A 20,804-nucleotide genomic window follows, 5' to 3' on the forward strand; every position below is an offset into this window, starting at 1 on the left:
TTATGCAGCCTCCAGTTACAGGAGGTGACCCAGTGCCTGAGCCTCTGTGCCGCCCAGAGCTGAGGCTGCTGTGTTCACGCAGGCTGCTTCAGGGTGCAGTACACGGATTCAACTTGAGCCCTCTTCTTCTGTGTTCATGCCTAGGAGAAGAACTGCAGTCATGAAGTGACGGTGGTCCTCTTTTCCAGGACTTTTTATGATGCGAAATCTCTTGGTGAGTAACTTTCTCTTACAAAGTTATATCTTTTTTACCTTTTTATTTTATATTGGGGTAGAGCCAATTAACAATATTGTGATAGTTTCAGCTGAACAGTGAAGGGACTCAGCCATACATACACATGTATCCATTCTTCCCCCAAATCCCCTCCTCTCCAGGTTGCTACATGACATTGAGCAGAGTTCCCTTGCAACATAGTATGTCCTTGCTGGTTATCCATTTCAAATAGAGCAGGGTGTACCTGTCCATTCCAATCTCTCTAACTGTTCCTAAAGTTATTTTTTTAATTAAGCTTTCCACATGTCCATGCTGATTGACTCTGTATCATTTTTTTCTTTCCTGCTCCATCTCTCCCAATTTTTCAGTTAAAAGAGGATAGAGTGAAAAATGGCTCAGTCCACTAGTCAATGCAAGAAGTCTCTGGGCTGTGATCCATCTTAAAACCAGCCTAGTTTTGCGCAGTGGCAGTATTGTAGCCCATAAGGTTTATCTGAGGTGCCATTATTGCTAATTGAAAACTTTTCCCAACTTAATAGAAATATAGTTATCTTTTCTGTGTGTTTGTGTGATGTAGTTCTTCAATCCAGAAGGGGGAGCAGAGAAACTGAATTTCTTCAATCTGATCTATGTATGTTGTTTCCTCTATTTCAGATGAATTTCCTGAAATAAACCGAGCCTCAATTAGGCAGGATCACAAAGGGCGATTCTATGAAGACTTTTACAAGTATGTTTGAGTGCTTTGCTTTTTGTGCCTGTTTTTCTCCTTGGTTGTTTCTTACCTAACTTAAAAAATTAACCTTTTGACTTTGGAATAATTTTAGATTTGCAGAGCAGTGGGTCGCTAAGAGTCGGACACGACCGAGCCACTTCCCTTTTACTTTTCACTTTCACGCATTGGAGAAGGAAATGGCAGCCCACTCCAGTGTTCTTGCCTGGAGAATCCCGGGACGGGGAGCCTGGTGGGCTGCCGTCTATGGGGTCGCACAGGGTCGGACACGACTGAGGCGACCTAGCAGCAGCAGCAAAGCTAGCAGAGAGTCCCCAGGTACCCTTTGCACAGTTTCCTCCGAACACGTCCTAACCAAGGCGCCTCTGTTCAAACTCGGAGATGAGCACTGGTGTGTGCCCAGTCGCTTCAGTCTTGTCTAACTCTTTTGCGACCCCATGGACTGTAGCCCAGCAGGCTCCTCTGTCCATGGGATTCTCTAGGAAGAATACTGGAGTGGGCTGCCTTTTCCTTCTGCAGGGGACCTTCTCAACCCAGGGATCGAACCCCCATCTCCTGCTTGGCGGGTGGATTCTTTACCACTGAGCTACCTGGGAAGCCCCACACTGGTACACTGCTATGAACTAAATCTCAGACTTTTCTCAGAGTTCATCAGTTTTTCCACTTATGCACCTTTTTTTATTCCAGGATCCAATTTAGGGTATCACATTGCTTTTGAACTTCCCAAGCTTTTTATTGTGAAAAATTTCAAATTCTCGCAGAAAAGAAGAATGAACTAAATATAATGAACCCATACCCCCAGTTCCTGGATTAAACAGTTAATATCATTCCATGTTTGCTTCACCTGTGTTTTTGTGTGTGTGTTAAATTTTACTTTAGAGCAAATTACAGGTACGAAAGCATTTTGTTCCTAAAGAATAAGGGGACTTTCAGATGACGATGTGTCCCTGTAGGTTTAGGAATTGCAACAAATGCCCCACTCCCATGAGGAATATTGATCATAGTCGGGTGAGGGGAGTACAAAACATGTGTTAGGGGAGGGAATATGTGGAAAGTCTCTGTAACCCTCCTCTCAATTTTGCTGTTTTTTAAAGCGTTTTAATTACTGTTGGCTGTACCGAGTCTTCATTGCTGTGCTCATCTTTCTCTAGTTGCATCTAGTAGGGGCGGCTCTTTGTTGTGGCGCCAGGCTTAGTTGCCCAGCAGCATAAGAAAGTTTCTCGGACCAGGGATCGAGCCCTTGTGCCCTGCACTGGCAGGCGGATGCTTAGCCACTGAACTGTTAGAGAAGTCTGGTCTGGTAATGTTTGTTAAACACGCTTGACTTCATCGCGTATTGCTGTATGATAAATCCCAGCTCCAGGCGTCCCTTCATCCCCTTTCTGTGAAACCCTGTGAGGGACCCGATGTCCCATGTGTTGTCGCTGCTTCGTACCCACCTTGCGATGGTGCTCCTTTCAGGGTGGTGGTGCAGAACGAGAGGAGGGAAGAGTGGACCTCACTCCTCGTGACCATCAAGAAGCTCTTCATCCAGTACCCAGTGCTGGTGCGACTGGAACAGGCAGGTACTGCACTTAGGTGCCGGGAGGCGTGCTGGGAGGAGAGGGGTCGGGTGGAGGCTGGGGGACACAGAGGTTCCTGCTTGCCTCCCTCGCAGTGCCGAGTGTGGCTTCTGCTTCTGGCCAGGTGTCTGTCTCAGGTTGGGGGTCCCGCTGGTCGTTGTGCGTACAGTAGGTTCACTCCTGTCCCCTCTGCGGGTGGGGGTCCCGCTGGTCGTTGTGTGGACAGTAGGTTCACTCCTGTCCCCTCTGCGGGTGGGGGTCCCGCTGGTCGTTGTGCGGACAGTAGGTTCACTCCTGTCCCCTCTGCGGGTGGGGGTCCCGCTGGTCGTTGTGTGGACAGTAGGTTCACTCCTGTCCCCTCTGCGGGTGGGGGTCCCGCTGGTCGTTGTGTGGACAGTAGGTTCACTCCTGTCCCCTCTGCGGGTGGGGGTCCCGCTGGTCGTTGTGCGTACAGTAGGTTCACTCCTGTCCCCTCTGCGGGTGGGGGTCCCGCTGGTCGTTGTGCGGACAGTAGGTTCACTCCTGTCCCCTCTGCGGGCGGGGGTCCCGCTGGTCATTGCGCGTACAGTAGGTTCACTCCTGTCCCCTCTGCGGGTGGGGGTCCCGCTGGTCGTTGTGCGGACAGTAGGTTCACTCCTGTCCCCTCTGCGGGGCCGGGGCCTGTGGGGCCAGGCACCTTCCGCTTGTTTCTTACGAGTCCATCTTTCATGAGATGTTGTTCCTTGTCTGTGTCTTCTGCTGCAGAGGGCTTTCCCCATGGAGACAATGCTACCTCAGCACAAGGAAACTACCTGGAGGCCATCAACCTGTCCTTCAACGGTGAGTGAGGCGCAGCCGCGGTGTGTGGGCGTTCGCTGACCACGTGACCGTGGACCTCTCTTTACTGATGCGCAGAGACCCAGGCCAAGCTGGTGATGCCCCCAGCTACCTACCCCCCCAGATTAACTGCGAGCAGTAACTTTATAAATCATATATTTATGTATTTGGTCCATCGGGTCGTAGTTGCCGCATGCAGGCTCTCTGTTGCGTCATGCGGGATCTCTGTTGCGTCATGCGGGATCCTTTGTTGCGTCATGCGGGATCTTTGTGCGTCGTGCCGGATCTTTGTTGCGTCGTGCAGGATCCTTTGTTGCGTCATGCCGGATCCTTTGTTGCGTCATGCAGGATCTTTGTTGCGTCATTCGGGATCTTTGTTGCGTCATGCGGGATCCTTTGTTGCGCCATGCCGGATCTTTGTTGCGTCACGTGGGGGTCTTTGTTGCGTCACACAGGATCCTTTGTTGCGTCATGCCAGATCTTTGTTGCGTCATGCGGGATCTTTGTTGCGTCACGCGAAATCTTTTGTTGCAGTGCTTAGTTGCTCCATGGCATGTGGGATATTCGTTCCCCCACCAGGGATCGAACCCATGTCCCCTGCACTGAGAGGCGGATTCTTAGCCACTGGGCTGCCGGGGAAGTCCTGGTTGGACGGGTCGAATGGCCACCATTTGGTCTCGGGGCTTCTGCTGGCAGCTGACTTGCCTGTCTCATGCTGTCCCGAGGGTAAAGAGCTGTAGGCCATCCTCCGTGGGTCCTTTATTTTCCCCCAAACTGTGTTTTTATTACTTTCCAGTCCATCCCTCAACTGCTTCTAAGTAATTTATAAATCTTTTTTTTTTAATGTCAGAAGGAACCCACGTTCCTAGAATTCAAATACTAGAAAAGTACTTCAAGTAAAATAAAAATCTCCCTTCTCCCTCCACTGTCAGAGCCTTCCCAAGAGGAACCATTGTTAATAGCATGATGTATAGCAGAAGAGCTCGGCCGTACACGTACATTCTCCCCCAAACTCCCTGCCCCTCCAGGCTGCCATGTAACATTTAGCAGTGAATACTGTCTTAATTAATATTTGATTCTTCTAAGTGGCAATGCAGATCCACTTATGGATGGTTTAAATTAACCGCATGAAATTTGGGCATGGTGTCTCAGACAATAAAGAATCTGCCTGCAATGCAGGGGACATGGGCTGTATCCCTGGGTCAGAAAGATCCGCTGGAGGAGAAAATGGCAACCCACTCCAGTGTTCTTACCTGGGAAATCCCATGGACAGAGGAACCTGGCGGGCTGTGGGCCATGGGGTCATAAAGAGCTGGGCACGACTGAACGACCAACACTCTCACTTCCCACACAAGGCTGCACAGGCTAGGTATATGCCCTTGAAGAGGGGAATTAACAAAGGTGATAGGGATATAGAGCTATACACAAGAAGCTCTGAACATCGAAGGGGAAGGACAGACGTGAACTCAGCCAGGAGATGGCAGGCGTTCTGATAGGGGTGTGGACGAATTGGGTCAGTGAGCACAGGAACGCTTGCCAGTGGCTGGTTTCTGAGAAGCTGTAGCATCTTCACTGGAGGACTTTTTGCTCTGTTTCAAGTGTTTGACAAGCACTACATCAACCGCAACTTTGACCGAACCGGGCAGATGTCTGTGGTGATCACACCCGGGGTGGGCGTGTTCGAAGTGGACCGTCTGCTCATGATCCTGACCAAGCAGCGGATGATAGATAACGGTAATGCGCCCGGGGTGCTGCCCTGCGTCCCTGTGTTTACAGCCTGGCTTAGCATTAGGGCTCTGAGTATCGGGACTGGGGACCTGAGTAACGTCAGGTGACAAAAAGAGTTCCATGGTCGGTCAGCTTGGGAATGCACAGTCAGGCACAGTTCTTCGTTGCCCGTGTGAAGGTGTCAGAGTGTCTTCATTGCCTCTAAAGGACACAGCCAGCGCCCTGAGTGTCCCAAACGTACTGGATGCTGGAGAACCCCTTTGGCGTTGTTTCCAGGATCCGGTGCCCATCGGCCGGTCCTGGGAAGCGCCAGAGATCACCTGGTACTCCCTCCGTGGCGTCCCCAAGCTGTGCCCCTCCCCCAGCTTGATTTGTGTTCCAACAGCAAGACGCAGTTGGGAACATGAGTCCCAGTAAAGAGACTCTGTTAACTGACGGAATTGTTTTGCTTTTTACTGAGCTGGCAGGGTTCCCTTTCCTCTCTGGCCTTGAAACTGTGCTCATGGCCGCATGGTGGTCTGCTCAACAGATCACGACCTGCAAGGCAGTCAGGCGGATTGTCAAGCGCCGATTAGCGGCAGGTGCAGGGAGACTTGGTGAAGGTTAGAAAGACGGAATGCACCTATTTCCTTCTTACCTGCCACGGGCAGCGCTGTAAGTCAGCTGTGTCTTGAACCCTGACCCCACCTAAATCACGCGCACCCCCCCCAACTCTCCCTTTTGTTCCTTAGGAATCGGTGTGGACCTGGTGTGCATGGGGGAGCAGCCGCTGCACGCTGTCCCGTTGTTCAAGGTGATTGATCTCGCACTGCTTGCTAAAAGCCAGGCTCCAGTGCACGGTGGTCTTGAATAGTGAGACTCGGAGAAGCTGGGGGGCTCCGGGTCCCGCCTGCTCCCCAGCTCACCTGGTCCACGCTCTGTTCCCTTTCAGCTGCACAATCGGAGTGCCCCTCACGACTCCCGTCTAGGGGATGACTACAACATCCCTCACTGGATAAACCACAGGTGAGCGAGAGCCGGATTCACCGTAGGTGATCAGGGATTCTGTTAGCTCCCTTGCCATTTTTTTCTGCAAACCTGTTGAGCTCTTACCGTAAAATCTTTTGTCAAGAAAACTTTAAGTTGTAATATTTGCTTCAGGTCTCTCCACATGCAGAGCCATGGCCCTGACATAATTACAGTCTGTGGTGAGACGCATGAGCCCGAGTTTGAAGGATTTATTTCCACACCAGTTTCTGACTCCCACAGCCCACAGATGACTGATGCTGAGCCTGGGCCCCTCTGTTTGTAGGAGGCTCCCTGTGCCTCCTATTGACTGGGACCCGGCCTCAGTGTTCCTGCTGATTTCAGCTCAAGGAGGAGGTTCTAAACCACTTAGAAATCAGGACTAGCAGACATGAGACAATTTATGGGGAAAAGGAATAGAACAATAATTTAAAACGTAACCAATGTTTCCTAGTAATTACAAAGCCAAGTTAGAATTGGAAAGATCAGTGAGGGCTGAGGGAGCGCTCCTAGGAGAGCTGATCAATGGCTGGGATTCCGACTGTGTCTGGAGGTTTAGAACGAAAGGGGTTTGAGGACTTACCCGGTGGTTCGGTGGTTAAGACTCTGCACTTCCACTGCAGGGGCCTGGGTTTGATTCTTGGTAGGGGAAGTAAGCTCCCACATGCCATGCAGCACTGTCAAAAATTTTTTTAAAAAACTAAAAAAAAATAAAATGAAAGGGGTTTAGATGAGTGACCCTGTCTGTTTCTTTCACAGTTTCTACACATCCAAAAGCCAGCTCTTTTGTAATAGTTTCACACCACGAATTAAACTGGCAGGAAAGAAGGTAGGTTTCATTGACCAGCAGAGCCTTTGGGGACTGTCACTGATATTGTTATTTTGGCCCTAAGATGCCCTCTGTTCCCCAGTGGTCATGAGTAGCAATTGAGAAATTCGTTTTAAGATTTTATAGTCTGCTGCGTTAAATAAATAAATAGCAGGGCAAATTACAGGAGTGATTAACTATCTGTTTAACTTTACAGCCCACCTCTGAGAAAGCAAAAAATGGCCGTGATACATGTGAGTATTTTTTTCCTTCTTTCGTCACTTCTAGAGTCAACTGAGCCACGGCAACAGGATCTTGTGAGGCTGCATAAAAAGTTCACGGCCAAGTTTGGGACCTGAATTCCCCTTGTGTGACCTTTGGAAGGTCCCTTAATGACTGCATATATTTTTGTCATTACCCACTGTAAAGTGGGTGATAACAAAAACTTGTTTTTTTTTTTTTTTTTCAAAATCTTGTGTTAATTTTCCATAGGTCGGTTATAGGAATCAGGTGGAAAGTTTTAAAGGACTAAATATACACATTGTGTATATACACACGCATAGTTGCTCAGTTGTGTCTGGCTCTTTGCGACGCCCATGGACTGTAGCCCACCAGGCTCCTTTGTCCATGGGAGTCTCCAGGCAAGAGTAGTGGAGTGGGTTGCCATTTCCTTCTCCAACATACCCATCAAGGCGCTATTTTTTATTATTGGTTTTTTATTCTTTTAATCGGGCTATAATTGCTTTATGATGTTGTGTTAGTTTCCGCTGTGCAACAGTGTGAATCAGCTGTATCCATACATATATCCCTTCCCTCTTGAGCCTCCCTCCCACTCACCCCCACCCCCCTAAGATGCTGTTTTTTAACAGTGGGATCATAGAAGGAAATGGTGCCATCATCTGGCCTTTACTTAGTGCTTGTAAATAGTAATTTCTCTATCGTTTTGATGGAAAAATCATTTAATCTTCGCAACCTGATCATGGGTTATTATCTCATTGTTTTTCACTGGGAGATGCTGATGACAACCTATACCTTGCAGATTTTGATGCAGACCATCTGAAGGCCTCTTGTTGAAGTGTGTTTTGATGACAGTTGGTATTATGTATGTGTTTCAGCTCTCGGGACCCCCAAAGAATCTGAGAACGCCCTTCCCATCCAGGTGGATTACGATGCTTACGACGCACAAGTCTTCAGGCTCCCTGGCCCCTCCCGGGCTCAGCGCCTCGGCACCTGCAGGTCCTCTGCCAGATGTGCTTTGGGGTGGACATAGAAACTAACTAGGAAAACCCGAGGCCCCTGAGGGACCTGCATGAGAGCAACCTTGAAAATATCTTAAATTAAAATTAGCCAAATGGAAGCCATAGTATGTATATCACTAGGGAGTGTTTTCCCGTTCTCTGGCCTAGCTGTTTGGTTAGCTATGTTTGCTATGATGAAGTGTTCACAAATAAGGAGAGCATTCTGCTTTTTCTAGTCAAGAGGAGCAATTTGTGAATTCTAGAATCTTCATTTCACTGAGCAGCCCCTAATAGATAAAGTGAAAGTGTGTTAGTTACTCAGTGGTGTCCAACTCTTTGCGAGCCAGTGGACTGTAGCCCACCAGGCTCCTCTGTCCATAGAGTTGTCCAGGCAAGAATCATGGAGTGGGTAGCCATTCCCTTCTCCAGGGGATCTTCCCAACCCAGGGATCGAACCCAGGTCTCCTGCACTGCAGGCAGATTCTTTATCGTCTGAGCTACCGAGTTAGATAGAGCAATAGATTGATCCTAGTGTCCAGAGTTTCTTTTAGGTTTATTATTCCCAGAGGGCAAGATACTTTTCTTTCTTTAACTCTTGTGTTTGCAATTTGCTCCCTGGTATTTGGGTCACACAGTAGTTTTTTACTGTGATGTATTTAGATTTACCAACATACTCATTTCTGGGTCTAGTGTAAGAAAGCCATCCCAGATCCAAGATGTGTATTTTGTATTTTCTCCTAGTTGTTTTAATCTTGGTTGTTGTTAGTCTGTTTGTTTTTGACTGCACATTGTGGCATGCGGTTCCCAAACCAGGGATCAGACGACACACCTCCCTGCAATGGAAACTTGGAGCCCTTACCGCTGGACCACCAGGGAAGTCCCTGTAGGCTTAGTTTCTATGCTTAGTGATTTGTGTAGAATTTTTTTTAGAATGTGGGGAACAGAGGTCTAGCTTTTTTTTTTTTTTTCCCCCTCATCGACCAAGCATTGCCAGTCTATTTTCTGCATTTCTTAGTATGGAAAGTGTGCTGTAACTCAGTACCACTGGCTGGAAAAACCTCCCATCTCTTCACATCATGACAGACGGGCTCTTCGTGGCCACGTGCTCGTCTTCTGTCCACTCCCCTCAACCCATCCTGATGTCTGGTCCCGAGAGTGCTTGGAGCTCAGAGTAGGTGCTGTTAGCAGCAGCTCCCTGCCTGTGGGTGCTGCTTCAGGGCTTCACCTCAGGGCATCTAAGAACATGTTCAGGGTCCAAGATTCTTGGTTTTCTTTCTTCTGACCAAAGATGGCAAGACCTGATGTCCCAGAGACTCAGACATAGACCATGCCCTAATCGGTGCTCTGTCCCTCCACTGGGCTGGTGCTCAAATATTTATTGTTGGAATAATGAAATGTGCAGTCTGCCCTTGGGGTCTATCTTCAGGCTCCATTTAGGCTCTCACTTTAAAACTCTTCCAGGTAGAGAGAGAATAGCTCTGATACTACAGGGGCAGCCCTGTGGGCAGTTGCTGACTCTTTCATTCTGAATTTTTGCTTCCGTTGGACTTCTCTTTTCTGATCCTTCTTCCTGCCACTTCTAGAGGCTCCTGTCTCAGGGAGTTTCATGTTTTAATAAGGGCATACTGTTGTTGTTTTTTTAAAAATTTTTATTAAGGAAATGTTCAGAGACTAGTAAACAGTTATCAGCATGTTGTCAATCTTGTTTTATCACTTCTCCCACATTTGAAATTTCGTTGGAGTATTCTGAAACAGATCTCAGATACCCTTTTTTTTTTTTAAACCTGTAAATACTTCGGCGTGTGTCTCTAACAAATAAGAATTGAAAAAACAAAAAACAAAACCCAACATGATCACAGTACCTGTGTTACTGGTAACAAAATTCACACTAATTGCTAATATCCTCTGATAGCCAGTCCCTCTGCAGACTTCCCAATTGTCTCAAAAATGCAGTTTTTACAATTAGTTTGCTTGAGTTGGGATCTGAAGAAGATGCACGTGTGGCCGTTCATCTTGTGTCCTTTCTGTGACTGTAGAGTGTCTTGCTTTTTCTTCCTCTGGCTCTTTATTTCCTTTATTTTGTTTAACTTGCCCTGTCATCTCTGAGTCTCCTGTACACTGGCGATTGTCTCTGGAGGCCCAGTGAGATTTAGACTCAATTTCTGATGCCAGGAGATGTCTCAGCTGGTGCTGTGTGCTTCCTCCCGGATGACCTCAAGTCAAAACTCCATTCTCTGTGACTCGAGCTTGATGGTGGGATGAGGTGGCGTCAGACTGAGGGATCGCTTGTCTAAGGCTCTGATCCCAGCACTCTGGCCACAGGAGGACTGTCCATCATTTCTCCTGTTTCTTCCTGGAGCTGCTCAGGGCAGAGTACCTCCTGCGTCACCTCCCACCCAGAGATCCCATGGGGGGTTATCATTACTGGTCTTCCATGTAGCCTGGGCTGGAGACAGTGACTTGGTCTCCCGCCTGCCAGGTCTGTGCGAGAGCGGGAGAGTCACAGCCGGAAGAGCGCCAGCTCCTGTGACGTTTCGTCCAGCCCTTCGCTGCCCGGCCGGACGCTGCCCACGGAGGAGGTGAGGAGCCAGGCCTCCGACGACAGCTCGCTGGGCAGGAGCGCCAACATCCTGGTGATCCCTCACCCCATCCTGCACCAGTACGAAGTCAGCAGCTCCCTGGGCTACACCAGCACTCGAGGTCAGAGGGCAGGGCTGGGCAGCCGATTTAGTCTTCTGTTTCTTTCTTCGTTTTGCTGCGTTGGGTATTAGTGGCAGCACTCAGCACTCCAGTCTTTGCTGTTCGGATCTCTCTTAGCTGTGGCCCGTGTGGTCTAGGTCTCCGGCCAGGCATCGGCTCCAGGCCCCCTGCACTGGGAGCACAGAGTCTTAGCCGCTGGACCACCAGGGGAGGCCTCGGACCCACTTTCTTTCTTTCTTTTTTTTTTTTTGCACTTAAAAAGCAGGCCATTTATTGGCATTAGGAGAGCATTCCTTTAAACAAGAGAAAGAACTCTGAACACTAAAATCTCATCTAGTTTATGAAAACTTGAGACCAACCTCTACGACATCTGTACACAGTTTAATCATGAACAAGAGCAAGGATTCGAGTTAAATAAATTAAACCACACTGACCTGTTACAAGAAAATGAAAACGAAAGCTGGGGGCGGGGATAGGTCCTCCCCAATCCCAAGTCCTTGCATTCACACCGCAATATTTCAGGTACAAGAACAAAACAATTCCCCAGTGCAGCACAAAACCGCTTCCCATTGTTTCTTACGGCAGTCACTGAATTACCAATTGTCCGAATGCTAAGAAAATTTCGTGCAAAAGGGCGTACCCTTTGGCTCCATGCGTGGCCTGTAGCTGAGGAGGCAAGTTCTTAAGAACCGACGACTGGCTGATACACTCTTGGGGAGATGCGCCTTCACAGACTCTCAGGCTTGTGTCTCAGCTTCCCCATGCAGTCCTGGCGAGGGGAGATCCGCTAGGCGTCCAAATCGAAGTCGTCACGCTCCTCATTGTACTCCAGCACGTGCCGCTTGATCTTGGACGAGTCAACCCAGGTGACCAAGCCCTCCATGCTTCGCGTGACAAGGAAGGCGGGGTCGGTGACCACGTCGGGAACCACGCGCACGTGGCCCTGCTCCACGAATGCCACGGCAGCCTGGAGGTGCTGCGCCATGCGCAGCTTAAGCGGCACAGTGGGCAGGCGGCGGCGGCAAAAGGACGAGGCCGTGACGAAATCGCAGAGCTCCAGCGGTCCCCGCGTGGGCACTAGGCCGAGAGCATACAGCTTATCCAGCAGCGCGGCCGAGGAGCGCACGCGAAACGGGTCGCGCTCCGGAAGATCGCGCAGACGCTGTGCCAACTCGCACACAGCACGGCTCAGCTGGTTGTAGCGCGTATGGTCCTCGCGCCGCTGCAGCCGATAACGCCGCAACACGCGTAGCTCATGCAGATTGTGATCTGTGACCTCCCAGTTCAGGAAGTCCACCTGCTTGAGCAGCTTCTGCTCGTGAAACTTAAGCTTCCGCACCATGATGGCGGCTCAAACGTTACCGGACCAGAGGCTCTCGGACCCACTTTCTAACCTGGGTGTTTGCTTGGTGGGCATGCGACATTCCCCAGGGCACCTGGTTGTAGGTTTCGGCTGTTTGATCCACTCAGGTTAGGGACCTGTCTGCCATTGGGTGGGACGGCCTGGGTCTAAATAGCGTGCCATCTCCTCGCCTGGTCAAGGCTGGATACACTCATTTCCTCATTTTTCCTCCCGTTAATTTAGTATTTTTTTAAACACAGTCACATGGATTGCTTATTCATGTTCCAGGCCTCTGCATCAGTAGGAGGGGGTTTCTGTCCACCCAGTCACCTAGGGCCTGGGGTTCCTTCTATCCTGGGACGCCTTGGTCATCAACACAGGTCTCCAGAGTTTCCACAGCAGGGGAGAGGAGAATGGGGATCATGAGTGGATTGTCAGTGGTCCAGACCTTCAGGTGGAGCAGGTCACTTCTGCCTGTCTGCTGACTCGAACTGTTATGTGGCCCCAGTGCAAAGGGGCTGGAAACTGCCCTCTCCTTGTGAGCCTCAGAGGAAAATCAGACGGGTCTAGTGAACTGAACACTTTGCCTGTCTCTGCCAGGGTTCCCCCTTCTGGTCACCGAATACCTACCTGTATTGTTCCTCCCGTATACAGAATACACCCACCCCATCCGCAGAGGAGACAGCTCCATGGAGTCATTGCATCCAGCTCAGAGTCTGGGGTATCCAGGCAATGTGTGGTCCTCCCCGTCGGCTTTGGGTGTGGCTTCACGAGGCTAGTAATTTAGGGACCAGAACCTCCTTAAGTGTTTAAAAAGTAAACAAACCCAGTATTTCATTTCTTTATAGTTTGGCGATTTCCCTCATTTCCCTCACATGTGCACCCTCCAAGGTCCTTGTCGGCCTCGGAGGCTCTCCTGCCTAGTCCTGCTTTCCCTGTGACCCTGTGCTTTCTCTCTGTGCTCCCCCCTCATCCCCATGGTAACCGGCAGACGTCCTGGAGAACATGATGGAGCCACCACAGCGGGATTCCAGCGCGCCGGGCAGGTTCCACGTGGGCAGTGCAGAGTCCATGCTGCACGTCCGCCCCGGCGGGTACACGCCCCAGCGGGCACTGATTAACCCCTTTGCGCCCTCGCGGATGCCCATGAAGCTCACATCCAACAGGAGGCGCTGGGTGCACACTTTCCCCGTGGGTAAGTTTTCCTTGGGAGAGAGCCCCGGCCAGGAATTCCTAGAGCTGGCCCGCAGCAGCCGCGCCTGCTTGGCCTCACCCTTCTCTGCGCCTGGAGGCAGGGGCCGCCGCGTGTGTCCTCCTTGCCTGACTCGGGCTGAGCCTCTGGGGAGGAGCTCCCGCCTCCCATGCTGCTGTCTTTCTCTCCCGTATCTCACTTGATGTGTGTGAAACAGGCTCCCACGGTACTCTCTCTCTCGTCACTCCCGGCTGTGTTGGGTCTTCGTCGTTGTGTGCGGGCTTTCTCTAGTCGTGATGAGTGGGGGCTCCTCTCTAGTTGCAGTGTGTGTGCTTCTCATTTTGGTGAATTAATCTTGTGGCTCTCAGGCTCTAGAGCATGGGGTCAGTAGTTGTGGCCTGCAGGATTAGTTGCTGCAAGGTGTGTGGGATCTGCCCAGACCAGAGATTGAACCTGTGTCCCCTGCACAGGCAGGCGGATTCTTATCCACTGCACCACCAGGGAAGTCCCCTGCAATATTCTTAGGCTGAGGCCTCACAGGACAAGCCTTGCTCAGAGAAGGTGATGTCCTGTCTGGGAGCCAGAGGGTTGAGGACATGGTGTTCCTCTGTGCTGTGGTTGCCTTTCGGCCTCTCCAGCGCTCATGTCCCAGCAGCAGGAAGAGAGGCAGTGTGAGGTAGAGTGTGTGGCTCTGGCTTCTGGGGGGATGATGGGTCAGTGGGTCTCTGTCTGGATAGGACCGTCCGGAGAGGCCATTCAGATCCATCACCAGACCCGACAGAATATGGCAGAGCTGCAGGGCAGCGGGCAGAGGGACCTGACCCACTCCTCCGCGGAGCTGCTGGAGCTGGCATACCATGAGGCCGCCGGCAGGTGAGGCTGGGCCTGGGGCTCTGGGAGGTGTCGGGGTGATGGCAGAACAGGCTGCCCATGACACGTCATATCTGGGAGGCTCGGGGACGTGGTGGGGCTGCAGCAGCACCCTCTTCAGTCCCCTTCCCTGGGCCCGTTGACACAGAGAGCCTTGGGCGTTTTTGCCAAAGATGTTCCCTAGGCCCTTGCTTTAGCTTCTGCTTTAATTCAAAACATGCTTTGTCAACCGCAGACATGAGTTACTTCTGATCCTCAGTCAAGGGTGAAAATGAGTTCCAGGGCAGGTGGTTCCTGCTGTGTGTTCTGGGCGGTCAGTCTGTGACTTTTGTCATTTTGCTCATTGAGGAATCCCACTGCTGGGTGAATGCTGAAAGCAATGGGTCCCAAAAGAATTAGAGTCATGCCTTCACTGCAAATATTTATCTTTTTAATTGTTTTTCATATTTTATTGCATTGTTTAGGATCTCAAAATAACCACTGTATAAGAATTTAGTTAATAGCAATGGTTGACAAATTGCAAATCATAAGATGGGTACTACTGACTTTCAAGTGATATTTTTGATCAAGGACTCTTATATATTTCTATATTATTAAAATTTTGCTTGATAAAAAGTAAATAAGTAAAAACAATGGAGACCAAGGCCTGTGTTTATAGAAACAAGTCTTTTTGAACTGGGGTTCTAAATGTGTTACAAGGCATCCAGAGAGAGTCAGCCTAGGAAGAAAGTCATTTAAACCTTGACATGCTCTAGCCCAGGCTATGCTGGATCTTCTGTGATGCGTTACTCTTGCAAGGAGCAATCTTTGGCCCCTTTCCAGTCATCCCAGCATCCCATGAGCTGGATGTGGGACACAAGCAGGGCGTGACCCTGTTTACCCGGTTAACGTGATACCTCTGTTGAAGCACCTCATGTCCCGCTGTGGGTATCAGCAGGGGCAGGCTTAGGATGGAGAGGGCAGGCATCTGGCATGGTGATGGGAACGCAGCTGGGGTACCAGGGTGGGAGTCTGGAGCTGGATGCGCTCTGAATCCCGAAGCCTGGCGGCTGTGATGTGGATCTCAGTGTTTGCCAGCCCATGCTGCCAAACGTTCAGGCTTGTTTTTGATGAAAACCCCCCAGAGACAGGGTGAGCAGGATAAAGGAGGTGATGATCCCCATTAAGCCAGGCAGCTGGGCTCTGTTTGTTCTTTGCAGGCACAGCACTTCCCGCCAGCCTGGCGACAGCACGTCCTTCTTGAGCTTCGCTGGGACGGAGGAACTCTCAGTCAGCTTGCTCAGCGGCAGTGGTGGAGGTAACCCGCCCAAGAGACACTCTGAGCAGGCCCACCCCCGGGAGCAACATGGGGATAGAAAAGCAGGGCCATGTCTATTTCAGGATCATTTCAGCCACAATTTTGGGTGACCTATTTGGAAGCCGTGCTGTATAATGCATGGAATTATAAATGGGCCGCACGTTACGTTTTTAGCTGAGAACATGTTGGTCGGGAACACATCTATCATTGGTCTGTCAGTGAGTCGTGGTTGAGGGCTGCTTATGAGATCACTATTGAGGGCTGCACCAGGCCTGGAAGCTTTCAATTATATGTGGAAGGAGACCCCCCACGCCCATAAAAATGATCAAAGACCCAGAGGGAGCAGTGTGGTTTGAAATTAGAGAAGAGAAGGGTGGCCTTGTTGCTTACAGCAGGGGTCTCCAGCCTCTGGGATCTAATGCCCGATGGTCTGAGGTGGAGCTGATGTAATGGAAATAAAGTGCCCAATACGTGTAATGTGCTTGAATTGTCTCAAGACCATCCCCCTCCCTCCCCAGTCCATGGAAAAAGTGTCTTCCACAAAACTGGTCCCTGGGGCCATAAAGTATGAGGACCACTGGCTTACACAGGTGGATAGGCACCTCAGATGCAACGGGGTGGTATTTGGTCAGGAGAGTTAGAAGGTGAGGGATTCTAAGTGCAGGGAGGGTAGGAGCTTTTATTGATACAGGCTTTATGCTTTTTGGAAGCACTTGTTATCTGATCATTCCTGTAGGGAGTAAGTCATTAAATACATTTTACACACGTAGCGACTTAACACCCAGAGATGTGGAGGTGTTATTCTGGTCTCTCCAGCCAGCAGCCAGCTGTCCTGCTGTTTCTGTGCTGAGTTGTGTCCAACTCTCTGTGACCCCGTGGACTGTAGCCCGCCAGGCTCCTCTGTCCATGGGATCCTCCAGGCAAGAGTACTGCAGTGGGTTGCCATGCCCTTCTCCAGGGGGTCTTCCTGACCCAGGGATCAAACTCGCCTCTCTTATGTCTCCCGCGTTTGCTACTGTTTCTGATTTCTGCACTATTCAGAGAGCCTTTACAGGGGTAGGGGAACATGAGTTTAGACGGGTGGCAGATTTTGGAAAGCCTCAAAGGATAGATAGTATACCAAATGAATACGAAAAACGTTAAAACTGAAAGAAACAGTGAAGTTACTATTTCCCGTCTTCGTTTTCTGTAAGTTAACTTGCCTTTCTGAAACTTGACTTGAGGAAGACAACAGAATTGAAATTTTATAAAATTAGTTAATAAAGTTTGCCTCTATTCACGGGTAGATTCAGCTAGTGATGTTTCTGGTGGCCTAAGGCTTGGAAATTGGATTGGCAGTGAGAGAATTCCTAAAGTATCGTAATTATTTCCTTCCTATTTCTAGTCCATCTTTCCATCATTCATTTTGAATGAGAAGACATGTTGAATACAAGTTTAGGGCTAAGATCCTTTCGATCCCTGTGCTTGGGGGCTGAAAATGTTACTTGGCTGCCAGGCTCTTGTAAAGTAGCTTCAGAATATGATAAAGGCAAGGGACCTCCCTGGCAGTCCAGCGGTTAAGAATCTGCCTTGCAGTGCAGTGGACGTGGATTCAATCTGCAAAGCGACTAAGCCCGTGCCCCACGACTAGAGAACCCATGTGCTGCAACAAAAATATCCCACGTGACGCCACCAAGACCCTATGCAGCCAAATAAATATTAAAAGAAAGAACTTCAAAAAAAAAAAAAAAAAGGAATACGATAAAGGCAGTGTTTCTATTGTTTTGCTAAAAGGAGCCACTTTATAGGAACCCAGAGTTTGACCTTCCCGGCTGTTCGGGGTCAAGTTGTACAAAGGAAGGCTGCTCTGGGGCTTACGGGACCGCACTTAGAGCAAGTTTCCTGGCAGCCTGAAGCAGGGGAACCATGGGTTCAGGTGGTAACTGCTTCAGGATTTTCCCAGGGTGGACATGGAGTGTGATTCTGGGCCTGGGGGAGGCAGCTCTCATACACCCTTGATTCCTCAGAAGATGAGTCTTGGAACTATAAAATCTGCTCTGGAGAAAACAGGGAAGTTTCAGAGAAATCCTTATTTAATGACTGGTGTGGAAGGTTCTCTCTCTTTTTTAAAAACTATAACTGGTCAGAACTCTTTTGCAAAATGAGCCTCACTGAAACAGATTCTTTTATCTTTTCATAGATGTGAATCCTCGGACCCAGAATAAGGATTCTCCAGAGGACAGTGTGTCTCCCTCTCCAGACCCAAGTAAGAGGGGGCGACTGATGGAGGGAGGCGGAGGTGTGGGCTGAATGGTCAAGGCACTGAGGGGGAGCAAGAGGGAGCCCTGTTTGGGGGAGAACAGCCTGGACATTCAAGTCTCAGGTGCGGGAAGGCAGTGTGATGAGGGAGAGTCTGTAGCTTGTCTGATGGAAAGGGAGCGGCGGGGAGGCCACACGGGAAGGGTGGCCATATTCCCAGCGCTGGCCTTGGCTCTGAGAGGCCTAACGGGCTGGGGGGAGAAGTTGGAAGGAATAAGGCCTGAAGCTGTTTACATCCCTGCAGTTGAAGTGTGTGTCTGGGTTGCATTTACATTGAGCATCCTTGTCTGTTGAAATAGCTGAACATCTAAATATCAGCAATAGCAAAAGACCAGAAAAAGAAACTCTGCTGCTTGATCACCGTTGCTTTGCCTCACTGTGACCAATGGATGTATGTACATCACCTAATCTTTTTTGTCCCCACTTTTAAGTAACTTAGCAATCATTTCACTAGTTCTCCAGGTCTGGCATGCTAGTCATTTTTCATGTCAATATCACACATGTTACTATATTGTGATTTGGATAATCATGTCTATTGGTGGTCATTTGGGTGATTTCTACTTTTCTTTTTCTATAGCATATAATGCATGGTGCCATGGGTGTATTTTTTTCTCTTGGTTCAGGTCCTTGGAATATATTCCAAAGAATAGTTGGCAGATTGATTATTTTCTAGAAAGCTGCCAGCCTTGAATAGATGAGCCTGTTTCTCCTCTGCAAGCCCGGCACTGGATTTTGTCATCTGTGTTTGTCACTGCGTGGTTCTGAGCTGGAACCACCTCAGAGGCTTTGGCAGGGCCTGGAGATACTGGAGGTGGAAAAGAGGCCACCCAGACTCTACCCAGGGAAACAGCAGCAGCATCCAGCTAAGAACTGGGAGCTTTTCTCACCATGGGGTTTGAAGTCTCCATGTGTCGCCCTTGGACCCTGTTTCTAAAAGGTTTTTATAGTCCTGAGGGTCAGGGAACCGGCAAGGGCCAGAACAGTGTAAGAAGGCACAGCAATACAGGGCCTTGTATTTCCGGCTGCCCCTTGGGGGCTCCATTTGGCGCCCACCTTCTGCTGCTGATTCTAACCAGGAAGCTCACACAAGCTCACCCTCGTTTGCCATATGGGAAACTGGGGTGCTAACTAGGATGCTGTGAACTGGGTTTGTTGTTGTTGTTTTTTGTTGAAGTGTAGTTGATTTAGAATGTTGTGCAACTCTGCTGTACATCAGAATGACTCAGTTACACACATATACACGTTCTTTTCTTTATATTCCTTTTCATCATGGCTTATTACAGGTGCTTAGTGTAGTTCCCTGCGCTATACATGAGGACCTTGCTATTGATCCATTCTGAATGTCGCAGTTTGCATCTGCTAACGCCAGACTCCCAGTCCATTCCTCTCCCTTCCCTGCTTCCCTTTGGCTGTGTTTTGAGTTCTTGGGGTATTAAGGAGTTAACAAGGCCTGTATAGAGTCAGACTCATAGACTCAGAGAGTGCAGGGTCCCAGGGGAAGGTGGGCAGGGTGCGGGGGGTTGCTAGTTGGTGGATGTGAAACTTCGGTCCTCGTGAGATGAGGAAGGTCTCTAGAGGCCTGCTGCATGGCTCTGTACCAAGTTTAAGCACACTGAATTGTACACTTAAAAATTTGTTAAGGTGGTAGATCTCAAGTTAAGTGCTCTTACCACAATAAAATAAAATTCAGACCAACCAACCAGAAGTCACCCCAGGACCTGGAGTGGAGACCATGGAGTTAGGCTTGTTGCAGGTCAGGTCATCTTCCCCAAAGCCTTGTGGCTGCACATGGGGCACGTTTCCCGGTGGGACTCAGCTTGAAAGTCTTCCTGGCCCCTGGCCCCCAGGCTCAGGGACACTGTTTTCCTGGGGGCATGTTGGTCACTTTATGGAGGAAAGATCCCTGAGCAGAGAGGCTTCTGGTCCTGTGATCTTGGGGGGATTCAGCTCGGCCAGGTGTTTAAAGGGGTCGATGATGCTGCCACACCTGCTCAGAGGAGGGGTGTCGGGGACAGCGGGCGGAAGGCCCAGGAGCCACGGGAGGTGAGGCATGTGAGGGTCTCACTGGGGACACAGAGCCTGAAGCGTGGAGTATGTCTGCTTCTCATTGTTCCCTTGTATGGAGGTTTGAAAAACAATGTTGACTGAAGAAGCTAACTGCCCCCCTGCGTTAACTCAGTTATTCTCAGCAAGGAATATTCTGCTCATTGGGGCACATGTGGCTGTATCTACAGACACCATTTGTTTTTACAACCAGGCGATGCCACTGGCATCTAGTGAGTAGGGACCAGGAGGCTGCTCACATCCTGCAGTGCCCAGGACCACCCCCCATGACAGAGAATTATCCTGACCAGAGTAGGTCTCATGCCCCGAGGTGGGGAAGCCCTGCTTCACCAAAGCGCAGGCGATCTCTGACCAACCCGCAAGGCTGGGCCCGCTCTGCCATGACAGCTCTCATTTCTAGATTGTTAAACTCCAGCTCCTAAAGTTCCAGCCTCGTAACTTTCCCAGACGTCCTCCCTTGACTCCTCTTCCTGCCCTGATGGATCTGTGACTTACTTTTCAATCCTGAGTTCTGCTCCCCTGTGCTGTTTGCTCCAGAATCAGCTGCACCCCCCTCTTCTCCCCACCCGGCCCCTCCGCCGCCTCCGGGAGGCTCCCGGCCTGAGCCTCTCTTCCGCTCTCAGGACGTTGATTTGCTTCGATGTGTAACTCTGCCTGGCCTGGCCTGCCCCTGCTGTAACCTCACTGGACTCACGGCTGCAGCTCACGATCAGCAGAAAATGAAAAGTGTCAGCTGCTCCCATTTGCATGGTGGGATCGGATAAGCACTGCGTTGTCTAACAGCCTCTGTTTCTCTCTCTTTCTCCCTCCCCCCTCCCTTTCTCTCTCCCTCCCTTTCCTGGCAATTTGATCACCTGTCACACCGCCCTTCTCCTCCCCACTCCCCACCCACATCCCACACCTGCCTGGTGACCTCACTACCTTCCTCCCTGTTCACACG

The 20,804-nt window shown here is 50.0% G+C and overlaps 2 protein-coding genes and 1 pseudogene across 8 annotated transcripts in view; 2 read left to right on the top strand and 1 right to left on the bottom strand.

The window, feature by feature from the left end:
• DEPDC5 (DEP domain containing 5, GATOR1 subcomplex subunit) overlaps positions 1 to 20,804 on the top strand; it is a 73,588-nt gene that overhangs the window by 16,703 nt on the left and 36,081 nt on the right. For 6 of the 7 annotated variants that reach the window (XM_027956821.3, XM_027956824.3, XM_027956822.3 and 3 more), the window contains 15 exons: positions 145 to 214; positions 869 to 941; positions 2,406 to 2,509; positions 3,251 to 3,325; positions 4,922 to 5,056; positions 5,782 to 5,843; positions 5,982 to 6,055; positions 6,815 to 6,884; positions 7,081 to 7,117; positions 7,979 to 8,099; positions 10,581 to 10,801; positions 13,135 to 13,338; positions 14,073 to 14,208; positions 15,405 to 15,502; positions 17,682 to 17,747. In XM_027956821.3, the coding sequence (XP_027812622.1) occupies positions 145 to 214; positions 869 to 941; positions 2,406 to 2,509; positions 3,251 to 3,325; positions 4,922 to 5,056; positions 5,782 to 5,843; positions 5,982 to 6,055; positions 6,815 to 6,884; positions 7,081 to 7,117; positions 7,979 to 8,099; positions 10,581 to 10,801; positions 13,135 to 13,338; positions 14,073 to 14,208; positions 15,405 to 15,502; positions 17,682 to 17,747 (1,546 nt within the window). Of the gene's footprint in view, positions 1 to 144; positions 215 to 868; positions 942 to 2,405; positions 2,510 to 3,250; positions 3,326 to 4,921; positions 5,057 to 5,781; positions 5,844 to 5,981; positions 6,056 to 6,814; positions 6,885 to 7,080; positions 7,118 to 7,978; positions 8,100 to 10,580; positions 10,802 to 13,134; positions 13,339 to 14,072; positions 14,209 to 15,404; positions 15,503 to 17,681; positions 17,748 to 18,099; positions 20,801 to 20,804 lie in introns of those variants that run through there. The other variant, XM_042234095.2, reaches the window with a different exon arrangement.
• On the top strand, positions 668 to 797 carry LOC114108903 (U4 spliceosomal RNA; annotated as a pseudogene).
• Positions 11,164 to 12,161, bottom strand: LOC105602975 (U3 small nucleolar ribonucleoprotein protein IMP3-like). The gene has a single exon (XM_027956826.3). The coding sequence runs from the start codon at positions 12,141 to 12,143 to the stop codon at positions 11,589 to 11,591; it is 555 nt and encodes a 184-aa protein (XP_027812627.1). The 5' UTR covers positions 12,144 to 12,161; the 3' UTR covers positions 11,164 to 11,588.

The sequence above is a fragment of the Ovis aries genome, chromosome 17 (assembly GCF_016772045.2).
Source record: "Ovis aries strain OAR_USU_Benz2616 breed Rambouillet chromosome 17, ARS-UI_Ramb_v3.0, whole genome shotgun sequence".
In the NCBI taxonomy this organism is placed as follows: domain Eukaryota; kingdom Metazoa; phylum Chordata; class Mammalia; order Artiodactyla; family Bovidae; genus Ovis; species Ovis aries.

Coding starts and splice junctions, on each gene's coding strand:
- LOC105602975 (XM_027956826.3), bottom strand. CDS start 12,143: ATGGTGCGGAAGCTTAAGTTTCACGAGCAGAAGCTGCTCAAGCAGGTG.